This window comes from Oncorhynchus keta, unplaced genomic scaffold (assembly GCF_023373465.1).
Source record: "Oncorhynchus keta strain PuntledgeMale-10-30-2019 unplaced genomic scaffold, Oket_V2 Un_scaffold_3531_pilon_pilon, whole genome shotgun sequence".
NCBI classification, from domain to species: domain Eukaryota; kingdom Metazoa; phylum Chordata; class Actinopteri; order Salmoniformes; family Salmonidae; genus Oncorhynchus; species Oncorhynchus keta.
In genome coordinates this window covers 667,432-683,410 of record NW_026290920.1, presented here as the reverse complement: position 1 = coordinate 683,410, position 15,979 = coordinate 667,432, and the positions used below count along the sequence as shown (strand labels likewise).

Below are 15,979 nucleotides of genomic sequence, written 5' to 3'. Positions count from 1 at the left end.
GTGTGTGCACCACGCCTATTTATATGAGAACAAGCCCTGTTCATGTGACAAATTGCTCACACCCTCTTGTTGGTGTTGAGGAACAAAATTATTTCCTGCAATTACACACATTTTGTCACGGGGTGCATCAGTTTTTTCAGTTTTAAAGCTAATTTCCTTGCAATTCTAAAGATTTTGCCATGTCTAGTGTGTATTTATGTGATATTTGAGTGACTGAACATTACAACAAAATCTATGGGCTAAAAACCTAGCTGAAAAACATTAGCTGACATGGGCTTGTTGATCTGGACATTTCTGGAAAGTTATACATAACTCTCTAAGGTATGTAATAACATGACAAGAGAAAAACTGATGATGCACTACACAATTTAAAAATGTTACATCCTGGGGGCGCGCCCCACAGTGTGGGAACCACTACTGTAACTATCTCTATGGGTCAAACTTACATCAATTAATTACAGTAATTACAGATCAAAAGCCTACGTTACATCAATTGATTGATGTAACATAACTGTTATTTGGAGGCATCCTCATGCTTCTTGCACATTCTAAGAAAGACTATATGCTATTGATCATTTGATCATTTGGTTTTAATGGATTATATGAGACCCAATTATATTGGTTTATACATTGACGCACGACGCTCCACACGTTTCAGCAATAGGTTGTGATCATTGAGCTAGCTATATATTAAATTACGGATGAATATGTAAAGCATGTTATTTTCCTGAATATATTTTGGGGGATACAGTTATATTCATTTTCTTTAGCCAATCGCTGTAAAGAAACTGGAGCCGCGCTGTGTAAGAGATGGGGAAAATACGTCAGGGAAATTACGTATCTGCATTTGTAACCCAATAGAATAAGGGGAATCATATGCAAATGAGATAGGAATAGGAAGTGAATTCCGAGATGTCAGTCTAGCGGTAGCTATATGTTAATGCATGTCCATCGACAGAGAGGGAAATAATTGAAAAGACGGACCGTAAATTATTTCGAGATAAATATAGAAACATCCTTATGGAAAGACACGGATTAAGACACAAAGGAGAAAAGGAAAAGACTGGACACGGTGTAGGAGAGGACGGTAACGAGGTTAGTTTGCCAGCTATTTCTGTCTGTTACGATTAGGTACGGGGCGCAAGGAGCTGTGTTGTTTTCGTCGTTTTAGCTAGCTGAACACACCACTATCGAACTAAGCAAGGTATGCTAACTACCTAACAAATGTCATTTTCCATTTGAACACATACCTTGCTTAGTTCGCTAGCTGTATGTTGGTTTGACATACTGCGAGAGAGGTTGTCAACATTCATTCCACCACTAGCTCGTGGATGCGCGAAAAGCAGGGATGGTGAGTTGGGGCCCTTTGCCAAATAGCATCGAGCTAACGTTACAATACTAGTCCTCTATTACTTGTTTACTATATGATTTACTTATGTCGACAAAAACATTTTTATTTTACGAAAGCCATCTAAAATATTGCTGTGTCCAGCATTACCTGTCGGTGGCAAAGTCGTTGATAGAAAAAGCAGCGGGGACTGCATGGTGCGTACTGTGTGTAGCTAGCTGGTGGTGGGTTTCCCTTGACTAGGCTTGACTTGCTGCGCACCATGATAATCTGCATTTACTGAGATGGCTAACAAAATTAGCTTGCTAGGTAATTGTTTTCTCATGCAGTGTGTTCCTATTCCATCACACACTTAGGCAAATTATTCCTACACCTGCCTACCAATACACATGTGGTCCATGTGATGATAACTAAAACAGGAGAGTTAAATTTGGGGTAAACCATCGCTCTGCATTCTCACTCATGCCTAGCTGCAAGTGTTCGCTACTGTGACAGACAGATTAAAGAGTATGGTGATATGGGGCTGAGCCCGTGGTGGTTTCCCTAATCTCTCAACTACGCAGCTCTGGAATGTTATTGTATCTCATGGTGGCAGGGCAGGCGTTGATTCTTAGCACAGCCTATTGAGGCACCTGCTCCCAAATGATTTAAGGCTACATCAGTGATCATGCTGGATGACTGACTGGCCTTCCCACATCAGAGGCAATCTGCAGTTTACATGAAACAACAACAAAGCTGCCACCCATCACTTGTTTTAGTAAAATGCGGAGGGATGGGGTTTGAGAAATGTAATAACACTCAAATTCATAGACAGAGCTATGGATGCAAGCTCTGAGCATCCATGAAATCAAATTATGGTTTCAACCCCCCCAACCCCTGTAGTTACTGCAGTTGTTATTAGGACATAACTAATGCATTCTAGATGGTATGGAGGAGAACATACCAAATGGCACCCTATTCCCTATATAGGCCTAGTGCACACAGCCTTAGAAAGGATTCATAGAAGTGCTCGGCCTGCTGACCTTAGTGGCCATGGCTAATGTAATGGATTCTTATCAGATAGTGTTCTTTCTGATTGGAGAGCGCAGTAATTCCATGCTCTACAGGGAATTCCATTTGGAGCAGTGGAGGACAGCGGGGATCACTGTTAGTAATGGGGTTGTTAGGATTGATCACTGCACATTCTCTTGTTAACCAAGGAGACAAATTAACTTTGTCACATCGTCACAAATGACTGGTTTGAGGTCAGTGCTTAATATTGAAGAGGAACTACAGGGATTGTAGAACCATGTTAAAGGAAAGTCTAGTTTGGAGATATGAAGAGGCACAATTTCTCTGATGTTCTGTTGGGTTGTCTTGACAGATCGTGCAAATTCATAACACCTGTTTTAAAACATGAAATAAAAGTGTTTGTTTTTCTTCCAGATTTGACCACGTCACTGTGACTCTGTCACTGCACAAATAAAGGCTGTTGGACAGAGTGGATCATCTTTTCATTGAATTTAAACCTAAATTGTAAGTAAATAATTGTTTGATAGAATTGCTCAACTCTTTCCTATCCATGTTCTGAAGTTTGTTTTATCTAAACTACCTCATCATCTGACTCATATTTATATACCACAAGTTCCTCTTTTTGGACTGTAAACCAGCCTACCTCTTTCTCCTCCATCTCTTTTTGTTTTGGCCAGTCTGTTTACCATCATTGGCTTTGTTAATTTTCTGCTTCTGTCATTGCTGCTTGCAGGCAGCTGAAACATATTTAGCTGTTGCTAGGCTACATGCCTTGAATTCCTCTTTTTGACAGAGAAATAGCTAGACTACTTTGTGCCCTTTGTTTCTTCCATGGTCCACACTGTTTACTGCTACTGATTAAGTTTGGTGAACAAGATGTAAGTTTAAAGTGACATTAATGTAGTTTTGTTGTCCAGGGTACAGTTAATCAGTGGACTCCTGAGCATGGCTGATGTAGGCTAGTTGATTTAATGTGTTCCGTGTAGCAGGATCATCCGTACTAGCTGTATTTGTTCTAAGTGGAGTATTTACAGTCTAACGCTTTGTTTACTTCTCTGTGTTTGTCTCTCTCAGAGGCACTATGGCCACCCAAGACTCAGGCTACTATGACTACACCATCGTCGCCCCGGAGATGCCGGCCATGTTCGACGGCATGAAGCTGGCAGCGGTCGCCACGGTGCTGTACGTCATCGTCCGCTGCCTGAACCTCAAGAGTCCCACCGCCGCTCCTGACATCACCTACCAGGACACGCCCCTGAACCGCTTCCTGCTCAAGTCCTGCCCCATCCTGACCAAAGAGTGAGTGACCTTTCTGCCTGTGGTTCAGTCTGGCCGTGTTCTGCGACCATACAGGACACTAGTCTAGTGCAGGTCTTTACCCACAATATATCTTAATGCTGAGTGCCAAGCAGAGACCCATCAGGTCTCATTTTTCAAGTCTTTGGTATGACTTGACCGGGGGAACCCAACCTTCCAGTCTCAGGGCGGACACTCTAACCCAAGGCCACAGGTATTTTATAGCTTATTGGGGTCCTATGATTTGTTCAGGGAGTTTTCAGTAGCCTGTAATTGGACCACTGCACCCATGATCGCCTTGCTGTGACCGCACCAACACTTCTGTTGTCACTCTACACTATAGCCTACATGTAGTCCCACATTCCAAAGAACTCCTGTGTGTTGTGTAAAAAACGATACTCCTGTATGACTAGAGGTTTCTCTGAATGTGTGGCATGGTTCAGAGCCAGTACTCTACTCTACTGGCCTAATAGTCCTGTCTTAAGGGAGTCTGAAGCCCAGTGGGAGACTGGAGGCTTCCCTCAGCTGCTGTCTCATTATGTAAGCCTCTGTTACTTCATCTCAAATCTCTGGCCACGAGTGCTCCCCTTACGGCTCCGGTCAAGACTAGTGCACGTAGGGAGTTGGGATGCAGATACTTTTTATCCAAACAGACTGTAGTTTGAGGTTTGTGTGTGTTCATGTGCACTGTTTGCTATTGTTTGACAGTCTGTCTGTGTGTTTTAAGACTGGTGTGTTTTTAGCCATGACTAACGGACCTGGAATGTTCCAGACTTCCTCATGGAGGGATGCCCAGTTAAACATTTGCCGTCAGTTCATTTTATCTAGTCATAGACTTAATAAGTATGTGATAAGACAATTTGTTTAGCTCCAACTCTTGCAAATTTTATCATTTAAAGGTTCATAATACTAATCAGTAGGTGAATTGCTTCTTAATTAAATACATTTTAATCTTAATTTTGCACTATATCCCTCCACTGGGCTGTACTCAGTCAAAAGCTAGCCAAGACAGAATGTGTGTAAAAGGATATTGGGCTAGTAGGGCTGTCTTTCATTCATCAATTGCTCCTTGGCACTGTTTATGCTGACTAATGGTCCAAGACGGTTTGTGTAACTCCTAGTGACACCCAGTCGAGTTGCATAACACTGTTTCCAGCACGGTGACCACGGACAGATCAATCATGGAGAAGGAGAGAGGTACACAGTGGAGGAAATATGAGACGGGGGGCAACGACTCTGTTCAAAGCAGTCCATGCATTCCATCTGTCATTGTATTCTAGAAAATAAGGGCGCAGCTGAAATATTTTATTCAATTTAGCCTACGAAGAGTTTGGGAATAGCCTAAGTAGTTTGAGAGTTCGCCTCTGAAAGGGCAGGTCCTGCACTGGAGTGATGTGCAGCAGAGCCATTCTTCTCTGATGCCGAGTGAAGCCAGGATTCCATGATCAGAGGTCTACTTGGCCTTTTATCTCAATCTGTCCCGGGTGGCTTTGTGTACAGGAAACCAGCCCTGTAAAGGGGCATTGTGGGATTGGTACATCCGTTTTTGAATGTTTAAATTAATGATATGTAGCTATTGTTTTTTTGAAGAATATCATTTATGAATGCCTCGAAGAGCTTAGGTTTTGTTTAGCTCCAACTCTTACCCCATGATTTTACCCCCAAAAAGTGTTGTGGTTACCCCTTCAGGCAGTAGATCAGAGGGATGTGTATTGCATCATATCAAAAGGCGAGTTATTAAATCAGACCTATAGAACAGACCTGTGACTTTAATCGGTACCTCAGACAACTAAGGGTGTTGTCTATCTATCAGCCCACGCTGGCTTCTGTTTCCTTTGCTTTGGTCTGCTGCTGACTGTCAAGGGCAACAGCAGGTTACAGTGCACATACTCGTGCACATAGACATGCACGAGGACACAAACTTGCGCACAGACATGTAGCTACATGCGTGTGGACACAGGTTTGCTGGAATGTCTTGACTGGAGCACCCAGACCTACACCACTCTAAAGTGTAGGCAATATGACAGACTGATTTCATTCACACAGTAGATAAGTGTAGCTTTCACCAGTCATGTCAGATGAGTAATTTCAACAGTATTGGGCCATAGCCTTTGCTTGTAGTCTTAGCTGGTCTGTTGCCCTCCCCCCCCTCGCCTGCCTGCCTGGACTCCTCCCCTTGTCCTCTTAGTCCTCCTGTGACAACATTACATCATCCCTGCCAGTCGAGGATAATTCGCAGAGCGAGAATGTTCTGGGGAATCAAACCTGACCAAGACTTTAGTGTTTTAGTCTATATCGGGGATATTTAAATCAGCCTGGAGGTCCAGAGTACTCCTGCTTCCTGTTCTACTTCGTGCTACCTCCCTAACTCTACCTACGTCAGAGTTGATAATGATGTTTACACAGGGGTTGGAGGTCTTATCTGTAATATTAGTAATGGTGTGGGGAAGCATCAGCGGTCATTGTGTGTTTTGAGATGAGCGTTATGTAAGGGAAGTAATATCCAGGTGCTCAGACTGCTCTAATGACAGTGAAGGAAGATGAGATTGAGGGGGTTGTGTAACTGTTGATTTAGCAACAGACTTTGCTCGCTGACGATATTTACTGTACCAGTGTGTACACTCCCCACCCATGTGTGTGGACCATCAGTCCATCCTTTGACTGGGAGAGGATCACCCTGACCTTGGTTATCTCTGACCTTGGTTATCTCTGCAAACAGCCTCACAGCTGCCTAGCTATTTGCTCCAGTCAGGGAGCTGCCTAGCTATTTGCTCCGGTCAGGGAGCTGCCTAGCTATTTGCTCCGGTCAGGGAGCTGCCTAGCTATTTGCTCCGGTCAGGGAGCTGCCTAGCTATTTGCTCCGGTCAGGGAGCTGCCTAGCTATTTGCTCCGGTCAGGGAGCTGCCTAGCTATTTGCTCCGGTCAGGGAGCTGCCTAGCTATTTGCTCCGGTCAGGGAGCTGCCTAGCTATTTGCTCCGGTCAGGGAGCTGCCTAGCTATTTGCTCCGGTCGGGAGCTGCCTAGCTATTTGCTCCGGTCGGGGAGCTGCCTAGCTATTTGCTCCGGTCGGGAGCTGCCTAGCTATTTGCTCCGGTGGGGGAGCTGCCTAGCTATTTGCTCCGGTTGGGGAGCTGCCTAGCTATTTGCTCGGTGGGGGAGCTGCCTAGCTATTTGCTCCCGGTCAGGGAGCTGCCTAGCTATTTGCTCCCGTCAGGGAGCTGCCTAGCTATTTGCTCCCTCCGTCAGGGAGCTGCCTAGCTATTTGCTCCGGTCGGGGAGCTGCCTAGCTATTTGCTCCGGTCGGGGAGCTGCCTAGCTATTTGCTCCGGTGCCTAGCTATTTGGGAGCTGCCTAGCTATTTGCTCCGGTCGGGAGCTGCCTAGCTATTTGCTCCGGTCGGGGAGCTGCCTAGCTATTTGCTCCGGTCGGGGAGCTGCCTAGCTATTTGCTCCCGGTCGGGAGCTGCCTAGCTATTTGCTCCCGGTCGGGGAGCTGCCTAGCTATTTGCTCCGGTCGGGGAGCTGCCTAGCTATTTGCTCCGGTCGGGGAGCTGCCTAGCTATTTGCTCCGGTCGGGGAGCTGCCTAGCTATTTGCTCCCGGTCAGGGAGCTGCCTAGCTATTTGCTCCCGGTCAGGGAGCTGCCTAGCTATTTGCTCCCGGTCAGGGAGCTGCCTAGCTATTTGCTCCCGGTCAGGGAGCTGCCTAGCTATTTGCTCCCGGTCAGGGAGCTGCCTAGCTATTTGCTCCCGGTCAGGGAGCTGCCTAGCTATTTGCTCCCGGTCAGGGAGCTGCCTAGCTATTTGCTCCCGGTCAGGGAGCTGCCTAGCTATTTGCTCCCGGTCAGGGAGCTGCCTAGCTATTTGCTCCAGCTGTACCTTAAACTATGGGATAGCATAATGTGTCAGTGTTTTGCATAAATCACTAAATATTGTTATGACCTAGTTCTATTTATCTCAATTTCATCACAGGGACATTACATCTTAAGGCCAGAGTGAGTAGGCCAAAGCTACATTTGAGGACATTGCAATTGTCAACATCGATCTCCTTCTTTTGTTATCGTGGCTGCTCATCAATAAACAGACTTAAAATGGAAACCACTACTTGTTTTTGGCCATTTGCCAAGGGTTTCCTGCTAAATGTTCGGTGTACTTCTGTGCTAAACTCAGTGTGCGGATGTGAGATGGTAGATTGTATGACCTGTGATATGACTAGCCCAGCTCATGTCTCACTGCAGTGCTAGCAGCAGATAGATCCACTTTGATCTCCTGCAGGGTTGGATCCTTACCTACGTCTACTCCCATACAGATACAGTACCAGGGCAGATGCATTATCAAGGATGGTCAGCTTCGTGTGTGTTCTACTTAGGAATGTGAATCTCTTCCCTGTCTCCCGCTGTGTGTAAATGTTGTTCCAAAGCACTGTGACTGAAAGTCAACACAGCAAATAAACCACCTGCCTTTTTGCCCTTGTTGTCTGTGCCTAACCACGTTTGGGCTGTTGTCATGCTGTGCTGTTGCCACTTTGTTGTTGTCGTGTTGCTACTGTGTTTTCATATTGTTATTGTGCTGCTGCCATGTCATGTTGCTACTGTGTTGAGCTGCTGCCCCTGTGTTGTTGTCGTGTTGAGCTGCTGCCCCTGTGTTGTTGCCGTGTTGTGCTGCTGCCATGTCATGTTGCTACTGTGTTGAGCTGCTGCCCCTGTGTTGTTGTTGTGCTGCTGCCATGTCATGTTGCTACTGTGTTGAGCTGCTGCCCCTGTGTTGTTGTCGTGTTGAGCTGCTGCCCCTGGTTGTTGTCGTGTTGTGCTGCTGCCATGTCATGTTGCTACTGTGTTGAGCTGCTGCCCCTGTGTTGTTGTCGTGTTGTGCTGCTGCCATGTCATGTTGCTACTGTGTTGAGCTGCTGCCCCTGTGTTGTTGTCGTGTTGTGCTGCTGCCATGTCATGTTGCTACTGTGTTGAGCTGCTGCCCCTGTGTTGTTGTCGTGTTGTGCTGCTGCCATGTCATGTTGCTACTGTGTTGAGCTGCTGCCCCTGTGTTGTTGTCGTGTTGTGCTGCTGCCATGTCATGTTGCTACTGTGTTGAGCTGCTGCCCCTGTGTTGTTGTCGTGTTGTGCTGCTGCCATGTCATGTTGCTACTGTGTTTGAGCTGCTGCCCCTGTGTTGTCGTGTTGAGCTGCTGCCCCTGTGTTGTCGTGTTGTGCTGCTGCCATGTCATGTTGCTACTGTGTTGAGCTGCTGCCCCTGTGTTGTTGTCGTGTTGTGCTGCTGCCATGTCATGTTGCTACTGTGTTTGAGCTGCTGCCCCTGTGTTGTCGTGTTGAGCTGCTGCCCCTGTGTTGTCGTGTTGTGCTGCTGCCATGTCATGTTGCTACTGTGTTGAGCTGCTGCCCCTGTGTTGTTGTCGTGTTGTGCTGCTGCCATGTCATGTTGCTACTGTGTTGAGCTGCTGCCCCTGTGTTGTTGTCGTGTTGTGCTGCTGCCATGTCATGTTGCTACTGTGTTGAGCTGCTGCCCCTGTGTTGTTGTCGTTTTGTGCTGCTGCCATGTCATGTTGCTACTGTGTTGAGCTGCTGCCCTTGTGTTGTTGTCGTGTTGTGCTGCTGCCATGTCATGTTGCTACTGTGTTGAGCTGCTGCCCCTGTGTTGTCGTGTTGTGCTGCTGCCATGTCATGTTGCTACTGTGTTGAGCTGCTGCCCCTGTGTTGTTGTCGTGTTGTGCTGCTGCCATGTCATGTTGCTAGTGTGTTGAGCTGCTGCCCCTGTGTTGTTGTCGTGTTGTGCTGCTGCCATGTCATGTTGCTACTGTGTTGAGCTGCTGCCCCTGTGTTGTTGTCGTGTTGTGCTGCTGCCATGTCATGTTGCTACTGTGTTGAGCTGCTGCCCCTGTGTTGTTGTCGTATTGTGCTGCTGCCATGTCATGTTGCTAATGTGTTGAGCTGCTGCCCCTGTGTTGTTGTCGTGTTGTGCTGCTGCCATGTCATGTTGCTACTGTGTTGAGCTGCTGCCCCTGTGTTGTTGTCGTGTTGAGCTGCTGCCCCTGTGTTGTTGTCGTGTTGTGCTGCTGCCATGTCATGTTGCTACTGTGTTGAGCCGCTGCCTCTGTGTTGTTGTCGTGTTGTGCTGCTGCCATGTCATGTTGCTACTGTGTTGAGCTGCTGCCCCTGTGTTGTTGTCGTGTTGTGCTGCTGCCATGTCATGTTGCTACTGTGTTGAGCTGCTGCCCCTGTGTTGTTGTGCTGCTGCCATGTCATGTTGCTACTGTGTTGAGCTGCTGCCCCTGTGTTGTTGTCGTGTTGTGCTGCTGCCATGTCATGTTGCTACTGTGTTGAGCTGCTGCCCCTGTGTTGTTGTCGTGTTGTGCTGCTGCCCCTGTGTTGTCGTGTTGTGCTGCTGCCATGTCATGTTGCTACTGTGTTGAGCTGCTGCCCCTGTGTTGTTGTCGTGTTGTGCTGCTGCCATGTCATGTTGCTACTGTGTTGAGCTGCTGCCCCTGTGTTGTTGTCGTGTTGTGCTGCTGCCATGTCATGTTGCTACTGTGTTGAGCTGCTGCTTTGTTCATGTTGTGTTGTGCTGCTGCCATGTCATGTTGCTACTGTGTTGAGCTGCTGCTTTGTTCATGTTGTGTTGTTGTCTTAGGTCTCTTTTTTTATGTAGTGTTGGTGTCTCTTTTGTCATGAAGTGTGTTTTGTCCTACCTTTTAAAACTGGTTTTATCCCAGCCCCGTTCCCCACAGGAGGCCTTTTTGCCACTTAGTAGACCTTCATGGTAAATAACAATGAGTTCCTAATTAACTTGCCTAGTTAAAGGTTTAATACAGGTAAAAGTGTATACTACATTAGCTGACTGACCGAAATAAGACGACTGTAAGCGAGAACAAGTCATCAAGTAAAGTTATTCTATTACTGCAAGGGACATCCTAATGCTGTTGTGTGCTTGTGTCTTACAGAAACCTCATATGGACACTGTTGCACATTCCACACATGTTTCTGTGCACAGATCTCGAGTTAGCATGGCATTGTAGAGTGTACTGTATGTGTGCGATTTAGGCTACTAGCCTATGTGATATAGCTCCTAGGGCCTATACCAATAATTACAATGTATTTTATTACCTGCAAATAAACCTTTCATCTTTTGATTAAAGTAAATTAAGTAAGTAAGCCTTGGACAAAGTAAGCCTTGTCTGAGCCAGAACAGCCCATAGTGAATCTCTGTGTGTTTTGCAGGTACATTCCGCCCCTGCTGTGGGGTAAAAGTGGCCACCTACAGACAGCACTGTATGGCAAGATGGGGCGGGTGAGCTGCCCTCACCCCATAGGCCTCAGGAAGTACTTACCCATGCAGGATGGGGCCACCGCCACCTTTGACCTCTTCGAGCCCATGGGGGACCACCGGACAGGAGGTGGGCTATTTCAATCATTCATGGATCATTTATCAAGAATGGAGAATCTCTATTGGCACAGGACTCACAAAAACAAAAACATCCCCCTCAATTGAGATGTGCTTGCCTTACCTTTTCTATGCCTACATTAACTGGTTGAGAAACATTGTCATTTACAACAATGACCAAGGAGAGAAGTGCAATGGGAAGGAAAGCTGTTGAATGAGCTCATTGGAAGCATGAGAGCAAATTCATCAGCCCAATGTTGTGCTATGGACCTGTCCTATGTACGGTATCGGCCCTGTCTGGGCTCAGTTTGTCAGGGCGGTTTTGACGCCTTTGGTCCATTGACTTGTTTACCCTGTGGTTCCATTTCCTGTTCTGTAGGTGATTATTATGTCAGTGTTGTTGAGGACACAGATTTACAGACCGTGACTCTTGGTAAACTCTACTATCTTTACTTTCGGCTAAGGTGATGAGATCATGGGCTGCGACCCAAATGGTACCCTATTCCCTATTTTGACCAGACTATTGGCCATGGTCAAAGTAGTGTACTGAATAGGGTGCCATTTGTGACGTAGATCATTTGTTTTGACCTCTGAGTTGAGATGTAGTAGTTTGTAATGGTCACTAGTTTGCGTTGCCATATGGAAGGAAGCATGTTGCTTTACTTCACACATCCACTTTGTTTCCTGTTCTAATTGTGATGTTGCCAGTGGCTTCTGTCTGTGTTGTCTGTTTTATCTTATAGTTATTAAAACATATAGATTTGTATCCCTTTTGCCTCTTGTCACGCCGTCATTGTAAATAACAATTTGTTCTTAATTGATTAGCCTGTTAAATAAAGGTAATAAAGAGCCTCGGGTAACTAGGCTACTTATTGTTTTATTATTTGAGTGACTGGGACATCTCATCCTATAGAGGTTTTATTGAGGCACCATACTGTCTCTGTTTGCTACCTGTCATATTTACGTACCACACCGTGCAATGATCGGCCCATGAGGACGTGTAATCTTGCCTTTACATATTTTCATTTGCAAACGGCTCACTGATCCATCTGTCCGTATGTTTGCTATTCCAACAGATGACGTCACCATGGTGATATGCCCGGGGATCGGTAACCATAGCGAGAAGCACTACATCCGCACCTTTGTGGGTCACTCTCAGAAGGAGGGTTACAGGTGTGCTGTGCTCAATCACCTGGGTGCTCTGCCCAACATCGAGCTCACCTCACCTCGCATGTTCACCTACGGTGAGGACTACACAGGCGTGTACAAACACACACATGCTCCTAATAAAACACACGCATGCTCCTAATAAAACACACACATGCTCCTAATAAAACACACACATGCTCCTAATAAAACACACACATGCTCCTAATAAAACACACACATGCTCCTAATAAAACACACACATGCTCCTAATAAAACACACACATGCTCCTAATAAAACACACACATGCTCCTAATAAAACACACACATGCTCCTAATAAAACACACACATGCTCCTAATAAAACACACACATGCTCCTAATAAAACACACACATGCTCCTAATAAAACACACACATGCTCCTAATAAAACACACACATGCTCCTAATAAAACACACACATGCTCCTAATAAAACACACACATGCTCCTAATAAAACGCACGCATGCTCCTAATAAAACGCACGCATGCTCCTAATAAAACGCACGCATGCTCCTAATAAAACGCACGCATGCTCCTAATAAAACGCACGCATGCTCCTAATAAAACGCACGCATGCTCCTAATAAAACGCACGCATGCTCCTAATAAAACGCACGCATGCTCCTAATAAAACGCACGCATGCTCCTAATAAAACGCACGCATGCTCCTAATAAAACGCACGCATGCTCCTAATAAAACGCACACATGCTCCTAATAAAACGCACACATGCTCCTAATAAAACGCACACATGCTCCTAATAAAACGCACACATGCTCCTAATAAAACGCACACATGCTCCTAATAAAACGCACACATGCTCCTAATAAAACGCACACATGCTCCTAATAAAACGCACACATGCTCCTAATAAAACGCACACATGCTCCTAATAAAACGCACACACGCTCCTAATAAAACGCACACACGCTCCTAATAAAACGCACACACGCTCCTAATAAAACGCACACACGCTCCTAATAAAACGCACACACGCTCCTAATAAAACGCACACACACGCTCCTAATAAAACGCACACACGCTCCTAATAAAACGCACACAAAAGCAACAACAAGAAGTTATAGGTGAAAGACAGGTTTTCACCACACCACCCTCATTTCAGATCAGTGACCATGAATTATGCTACCAAGGAAATGAACCAACTCAAAGCCTCAGTATGTAATGTCTTTGCTCTGGTCCGTGTCCGTGTGCTTGTTCTGGTAGGTTGCACGTGGGAGTTTGCGTCCATGGTGGGTTACATCAAGAAGATGTTCCCTCACACCCACCTCATAGTGGTGGGCTTCAGCCTGGGAGGCAACATTGTGTGCAAGTTCCTGGGAGAGAACCGGACCAATCAGGAGAGAGTGCTGTGCTGCGTCAGCGTCTGCCAGGGATACAGTGCACTCAGGTGGGCTACGGTCTTAAGGCTTATTTAAACCCTGTTCAAGTATGCAAAAGCAACATGTAAGAGCTGCTCAAAATGGCTATCCAGTGTTCATCCGTGGAGTTACAAATTGCAGTGCTGCACACGTTTGTATATTATAATTGCTACGCGAGGACGCAGAATGGACATTTTGCCTAACTAATGGTGTTTGTTGTATTACATACTAAATGCCCTTTTTACACACAGCTGTATACTAGGTCAATGAAGGTGTCATAAACATCAAAATATAAACAGTGGAGACACATTGTCTTTTTTAGAGGCAGTGTTATGCTTGTTAGCAATGAGCTGTAACGCTAACTTAGTGTAAATAAGTGTTTTGCCCCAACTTAGTGAAGTTAGCTAGCTGGTGTTTCTATTTACTGTGCAGTTAGTTAGCATCCATTGCTACTCATTTGCAAGATATGGTAAAACAGCTGTCAAAAATGACATACTGTTCAGTTGTGTTTTACCAATGGCGAAGGCGCATAAAGATGAAGGAATTCAGATATGTCTTAGTTTGAGCACTATCCACTGAGTTTGTAAACTACTTTTTATTTTTCATTTGACCTTTATTTAACTAGGCAAGTCAGTTAAGAACAAATTCTTATTTTCAATAATGGCCTAGGAACAGTGGGTTAACTCCTGTTCAGGGGCAGAACGACAGATTTGTACCTTGTCAGCTCGGGGATTTGAACTTGCAACCTTCCGGTTACTAGTCCAATGCTCTAACCACTAGGCTACCCTGCCGCCCCTACGGCACGCGACGTGGTTCAATGTGCCAGTAAATAAGCACAATTAACTTTTTTGTTTTTTCAAATTGCCACTGTCTTGGTGCTAGAATTAGAATCATGTATACTGTGCTAATGCCAATAGAATAAATTAGTAACAGAGAGCAATGTACAATATGGCAAACTTAGCAAGCGAGGCGTTTTATGGTAATTACATGGGGGGCCGTCATCTTTTATGCACCTTTGTGACGTAATCTACTTTCCAAGTGTATTGCTTTGAATACAAGTGCTCTGTCTGTCCTACTTCTGAGCCTTGGTTCTCTGTAAAAGGAGGTTCACTCAGATGGAATTGACTTTGTCCAGCAGCTTTCTGTCTGACAAGATGGCAACAAGGCTGAGAGTAGCTGGGATCCTGTTTTTTCTCCAGCATCATTGATCATTTCCTGTAGTTTGGCTTTATCTGTGATCTCAGTGGACTGGTGACTAACACAACAAAGACTGAGGACAGATGCCCTGCCTTTTATCCTTGCCTGGGTGCCGGTCTGTCTCCGCTGTAGACAACTGGTTGTTGCCTTGCCAAGTCTTTTGAGGTAGGCAAAGATGTAGGCTCCAGTACAGTAGTTCTGTGTTATTGAGTACTGAAACAGACTCATACTGTTGGCTGCTCCGTTAACCTGGGTGGTTAGTTTTCATGCACCATGCAGTTCTTCCATGGAGGTTGTTTCAGTGTTTTCCCTTCTGTCTTAGTCCCTGTAATCTATTTGATGACACTTGGGTCTAAAGCAGACTGCCTGTTATCATAATGAGCATAGACTTTGTAAACACTTGAGCTTTTGTCGTGACGGGGAAAACTTTTTATCGCGATACAGTGACTGAAAACGCACTGGTGTTTCTAGATGTGGTATTGCACAAGCTCTGGGATGGAGTAGATGGAACTCTGTGAAACGTGTGGTGTTTCTGAACCACACCTTTGAGTTTGAAACGTGGCCAACGTCTCTTGGCAGGAACACTCCACTCTGTCCAGAGAGTAAACAGTGTGTTCGTGTGTGTGTCAGGACCAGGCAGACTGGCCTTTTGTGAAATGGGAGTAGTCTTTATACCTCTGTTTTATTTTCCATTCCTGTCTATGTCATAGCTAAAGCCTTGTCTTTTGTCATTGCCCATGCCATCTGTTGAATGGGATTGTTATGCCTGCTGCGTAGTTCTCACTATATATGCTACCTCTGTAGTATTTCTCATCGGGGTTGGGTGGGTAGGTTACTTTCTAAATGTCATTTGTTAGTTACTAGTTACCTGTCAAATTGTAATCAGTAATGTAATCTGATTACTTTAAGTTACTTTTCTGATTACTTCCCCCTTAAGAGGCATTAGAAGAAGACAAAAAGGATCCATCAAACACATTTAGTGTGTCATCATAGAGGTCTCTGAACTTATGGTCAGGCAAAAAAATCAGATTTAGCCTACATGTAACTGATAACATGTAATCAGTTACTCCTCAACCTTGTTTCACATGTGCACTAGCAGATATGAAGTTGGACTAGCTAATTCCTAGATGGGTACTGCTAGCTTGTTGCTACCTAGTTATTAGCTTGTTGCTA

At 45.4% G+C, this 15,979-nt stretch overlaps 1 protein-coding gene across 1 annotated transcript in view; it reads left to right on the top strand.

The window, feature by feature from the left end:
- Window positions 1–882: 882 nt before the first annotated feature.
- LOC118375044 (monoacylglycerol lipase ABHD2) overlaps window positions 883–15,979 on the top strand; it is a 28,344-nt gene continuing 13,247 nt past the window's right edge. The window contains exons 1-6 of the mRNA XM_052515970.1: window positions 883–1,095; window positions 2,774–2,863; window positions 3,434–3,658; window positions 10,882–11,057; window positions 12,121–12,288; window positions 13,455–13,638. Coding sequence (XP_052371930.1) covers window positions 3,441–3,658; window positions 10,882–11,057; window positions 12,121–12,288; window positions 13,455–13,638 — 746 coding nt within the window. The 5' untranslated portion in view covers window positions 883–1,095; window positions 2,774–2,863; window positions 3,434–3,440. The remainder of the gene's footprint in view (window positions 1,096–2,773; window positions 2,864–3,433; window positions 3,659–10,881; window positions 11,058–12,120; window positions 12,289–13,454; window positions 13,639–15,979) is intronic.